Source organism: Gekko japonicus, unplaced genomic scaffold (genome assembly GCF_001447785.1).
Source record: "Gekko japonicus isolate JY-2015 unplaced genomic scaffold, Gekko_japonicus_V1.1 scaffold2672, whole genome shotgun sequence".
Taxonomy (NCBI): Eukaryota; Metazoa; Chordata; class Lepidosauria; order Squamata; family Gekkonidae; genus Gekko; species Gekko japonicus.
Window position 1 is genome coordinate 92,593 of NW_015160917.1, and position 5,423 is coordinate 98,015.

The 5,423-nt window shown below is 49.9% G+C and overlaps 1 protein-coding gene across 1 annotated transcript in view; it reads right to left on the bottom strand.

Moving 5' to 3' along the window:
• Positions 1 to 5,423, bottom strand: part of YAP1 (Yes associated protein 1) — a 96,609-nt gene that overhangs the window by 81,644 nt on the left and 9,542 nt on the right. The window contains exon 2 of the mRNA XM_015424504.1: positions 4,233 to 4,477. Coding sequence (XP_015279990.1) covers positions 4,233 to 4,477 — 245 coding nt within the window. The remainder of the gene's footprint in view (positions 1 to 4,232; positions 4,478 to 5,423) is intronic.

Genomic DNA, 5,423 nt, shown 5'->3' on the forward strand with positions numbered 1-5,423 from the left:
ACCAAATAACATCAAATAACTGAGAAGTGACAGTGCCCTGGTCCTCGGCTTACCACCAGCAGCCTGTGCTGCTGCCTAGATATAGAGACCAAGATGAGCCAACCACCAATATAGATCATCTGATTACAACACTAGTATTGGTTCTGCCTTCTATAAGCATTCTTATAAGTACCTGATTACTTACTAGCACTTTATGATAATGTACAGTTTTATTGTTTGTTTTAAGATTGTATATAATTTGTTACCTATATGTTTAATCTCTTTGTAAGCTGCCCTGAGCCCGCTCCGGCGGGGAGAGCAGGGTATAAATGGAATAAATAAATAAATAAGGTTATTCATGAATTCTTTCGTTTCTCAACAGTTTTCTGCACTGCATCCACAAGCATTTCCCCCGTGTCCTCTTCCTTCCATTGCTTTCTCAACTCCTTCTAGCATGAGCTGTGTCATGTTGAATCCCACAATATCGATCACCTCTACTTTCATTGCCTCATGTTTTAAGAGGCTAATTATGTTTCTATATTTTGTGGAAGATTTCACCAAATCATTGTTACTCTTAGGAACGAAGTCCTTAAAGTACTTCATACCTAAACTGAAAACAATCTGTCTTCTCACTGGGAAGTCATCATGTTTCCCCAAAAATGCAGTAATGAAAACAGAAAAACACAAACTGCATTCACAAAAATCAAAGAAATACTGACTTTACTGACCAATTTTTTTAAAAAACTGACAAATTACTGACCAAGATGAAAAAACTGTCTTTTACTGATTTTACTGACCATTTTCCACCCCTGCAGACTACACCCACCCTGGGGTTAGGGCCGCTCCTAAACTCTAACGCCTCTCTTACACTCTAATCCCGTCCTGCAGCCCACTCTCAAAATGACAGCTAGCCATTACAACTGTATAGGCCTCAAAACCGGTCGATATACATTTGAAAACAGGGCAGATTCGCCTTTTTCTGCTCTCTGCTTATGGCACCAGTCTGGTAAATCTTCCTCTGGATGAACTGTCTGTGCACCAGAAGCCTTGTGTTTTTAAGGACCTCGCATCTGAGATCTCCATCCGATCATATAATTACACAGGTGCAGAAAGTATGTATGGCAAACCTGCAATCAGAGGAGCTTAAGAGAAGGCACGGGCAAATAAGCACAACCTATATACTGTTGTTGTTACTGTTTAGAAAGAAGAAGAGCTGGATTTATACCCTGCCCTTCACACGTCTCAGAGCTGCTTACAATCTCCTTCCCTTCCTCTCCACACAGCAGGCACCCTGTGAGGTAGGTGGGGCTGAGAGAGCTCTGAGAGAACTGCTCTTGAGAGAACAGCTCTGAAAGAACTTATGACTGCCCCCAAGGTCACCCAGCTTGTGGAGGAGGAGTGGGGAATGAAACCCGGTTCTCCAGCTTAGAGTCCACCGCTCTTAACTACTACACCTAACTGGTTGCGGATTCTTTAAAGCTACACACCAAAGTTCTCTAACCCCCACAGTTCCTTAAAAATGTGACAGCAAATGGATCAGAAATGAGGAGGGGGGAACGATCATTCCTCCCTCCAATTCCATTCCTAACTAGTAAGAAAAAAAGCCCTAACCTGGATGCGTGACCCGGGCGAAAGCCGGACTGGAAGAGATCGAGAACGGAAGCCTCATCCAGGTAGCCCTGTAGCTGTGATGCCACTGCCCTCTCAATGAGTTTGCCCAAATAGGGCAAATTGGAAACCGGCCGATAGCTGGCCAATTCGGCCGGGTACAAAGATGGCTTTTTCAAGAGAGGGCGGACCATTGCTTCCTTGAGTGCTCCGGGGAACCGTCCCTCAATGAGGGACTTGTTAGCAATCTCCCTCGTGGCCCGCTTTAATACGCCAGGAGGGGCACGGATCCAGGTCGCATGTGGTTGGGTGCACAGATACGAGCAACCTGTCAGCTTCCTCCAGGCTGAGTGGGTCAAAACTCACTAAACCCGGCACCAAAGATGTGCAAGGGGCCTCAAGTTCCCTAACTGTTTCAATTGTGGCGGGGAGGTCGTGCCAAGACTTTATCTGTGAAATAGCTCGCAAATGCCTCACAGCCTAAATCCAATTCCCTAGCATTTTGCCTGCCCTGCGGCAGAGCTGTCAAAGACTGAATTACACTAAATAATTGGGCCGGGCAAGAGCTGGCAGATGAAATCGAGGTCGCATAGAACTCTTCCTTTGCGGCCTTGACTGCCATCTCATAGGATCTCATAAACATCCTATAGGATGTTCTTGACCCTTCGTCGCGAGCACGACACCACCGTCTCTCTAGCCCTCTCAGTTCTAGCTTCAGCCGCCGCAACCCCTGGGTATATCAGGGTGCTTGCCTATCACGAGTGCGGAGAGGGCGCCTGGGAGCAATCTCATGATGGCTGAGGAGAGTTGGCAATTCTAATCCTCCACCAGCTCATCCAATGAACCACCAAGGGGGCCTCGGATCCCGCAGAGCCATCTGGAACCGCATCGGGTCCATCTGACTTCGCTGGCAAGCCAAAACCAGCTCGCCACCTAAACAGGGTTGGCGTGGAGCATTCAGACGGGCCCTCAGGGCATGGTGGTCCGACCATGGCAGTGCCAAGGCAGAAATCCGGTCCACCATAACCCCTGCCGCAAAGATCAAATCGAGCATGTGACCGGCCCGATGTGTGGGTGCCGAGACAGACTGGAAGAGTCCCAGTGCCGCCATGGACGACACTAGATCCACAGCCCGACTGGAGGTCGCGTCCTCAGCATGAACGTTGAAGACACCCAAGACAATTAAGGCTAGGGTGCTCCAGCGCCCAGCCTGATACGGCCTCCAGCAGGGATGGCAGACTATTGGCCAGCGCGTTAGGCGGTTGGTACACCAACCAAATAGCCAAACTCTCCTCCGCCTCCAGCATCACACCGACACACTCAACGCCCGTGATCTCTACCTGCGGGAGCGCCCTGAAGGAGTAAGCCTCCCGAATGAATAGAGCCACGCCTCCCCCCTGCCCCCTAGTCCGTGATTGATGGAGGACCGAGAGCCCCGGCGGTGCAAGTCGGGCGACAGCTACCGTCTCGCCCTCACGCAGCCAGTTAAGTACCAAGAACATTCAAGGACTGTGCACACCCATAAGAGTGATTTATTAAGTTTCGTGGAATTAAAATGTGCAAGCTAGCCGCAAGCTGACCCTGCAGCTCAATACATTTGCAATACGGCTGGCACTGTCAAACCAGTTGTCTGCCTCCAGTAAAGGTAAGCAAAGTCTTCAATGAACACATTCTTAGGTACAGGCTCTTAAAAAACACCCTGAAAATGCATTGATGTGTGACTATTACCATTCCCTTGCCCTGACCTGGAGTAGCCTGGCTAGCCGGATCTCATTAAACCTCACAAGCGAAGCAGGGCCGGCCCTGGTTAATACCTGGATGGGAGACCACCAACACAGAGGCAGGCAATGGCAAACCAACCTGGAACGTTTCTTGCCTTGAAAACCTTACGGGGCTGCTGGAAGCCGGCTGCGACCACCACCACTGTCCCCCTGCCCTGCCCTGGATGGCCCAGGCTAGCCTGATCTTGTCAGATCTTGGAAGCTAAGCAGGGTCATCCCTGATTTAGGAGGAGGAAAGAGACGAAGAGGAGATTGGATTGATACCCCGCCCTTCACTACCCAAGGGAGTCTCAGAGCGGCTTACAAAGTCCTTTCCCTCCCCCTCCCCACAACAGACACCCTGTGAGGTAGGTGGGGCTGAGAGAGCTCTGAGAGAACTGCCCTTTTTCAAGAACAGCTCTGACAGAACTGTGGCTTGCCCAAGGTCATCCAGCCAGGTGCAAGTGGAGGAGTGGGGGATCAAACCCGGTTCTCCCAGATTAGAGCCCGCGCACTTAACCACTACGCCAAACTGGCTCTCAAAATTACTATATTGATTATGCTACAGAAATTAGCCTTCTGTCCTCGAGCAAATACTTACAATGACACTTGCTTTGTGTGAAGATCGTAGCATCTTAGTAGAACTGTGCGTTTAAAGTGCCGTCAAGTCACAGCGGACTTACGGCAACCCCCGAGTTTAAAGTGCCGTCAAGTCACAGCGGACCTATGGCAACCCCATAGGGTTTAGTGCTTGGATGGGAAATAAGCAAGCCCAGGGTCGCTATACCCCTACGGGGTTGCCATAAGTTAGACGCGACTTGACGGCACTTCCCACCACCACTGCTCCCCTCCCTCCTTCGTAAAGGAAAGCAAAAGCCCACTTACTTCAGAAAGTATCTCTGACCAGAAGGAGTTTTCGCCATCTCCCAGCCGGGTGGTAGGGGCACATCGTCGGGAATTTCAAAAGATGGTTGGCGAAGATGCTGAGAAGAAGGCGAAGGTCCAGAAATGACTCCTGTGGGGGGGAGTGTCCCTGGAGAGACAGTGCCCAGCTGCAGTGAGGCTGGAGAAGAATGAGCACGAACATGCTGAGGAGTCAGGGTTCCTGCTGTCCCTGCATCTGTGCTGGCCTGCAGAGAGAGAAAGAGAGGAGTGAGTCTTTCAATGCATAAGGTAGCCAACTTTTTCTGAGCCCTGTGGCCCACAGAAACTGTGACCCAGAGATTGGGTAAAGAGCCAGGTGGAGAGGAGATTGGATTTATACCCCGCCCTTCACTCAAGAGTCTCAGAGCGTCTTACAAACTCCTTTCCCTTCCCCTCCCCGCAACAGACACCCTGTGAGGTGGGTGGGGCTGGGAGAGCTCTTGACAGAAACTGCTCTTTCAAGGACAGCTCTTATCAGAACCATGGCTTGCCCAAGGTCATCCAGCAGCTGCAAGTGGAGGAGTGGGGAATCAAACCCAGTTCTCCCAGATTAGAGTCCGCGCACTTAACCACTACACCAAACTCTCATGGGGAAGGCCAGCAACTGTGCAATCAGTCATAAGGTACACCATCTCTACAGGGAAAGTCAGTTTGGCTGGGAAGTTACGCCCTCTGACCTGGACCTCCCAGGACCTAAGGGATGAATTAAGAGTAGGAGCAAGGGCTAATGCCAAAATGGGTACGGAGCCAGCATCCCAGCAGACAACACAAGAATTGAATTCGTTTACACACAAATAAATCTGCACCCATTGTGGAATGGGCACCTTAAACGGCAGCAGTTTTAAAAAAACACATGACTTCAATATCCTTCTCTGCCTCATGTCGCTGTACATATTAAGATCTGCAGGAAGCCCTTGAGCACTTTCCTACTTTACAGTGTTGGACACTTGAATTCCGCTTGCCCTCCGCCCAGCGCTGCTTTCCCTCTTTTATCCCACATCTTCAGCAAGGGCTTCAGAGACAGCTGTGAAATCTATTTAAGAAGTATTACAAAACTTGCACACAAAACAGGACAAATGAGATCCACATTGCAAACAGCAATACATGTCTGGTTTTTCTGCTAAAATGCGTTCCTGATGACAGAAGACCGGG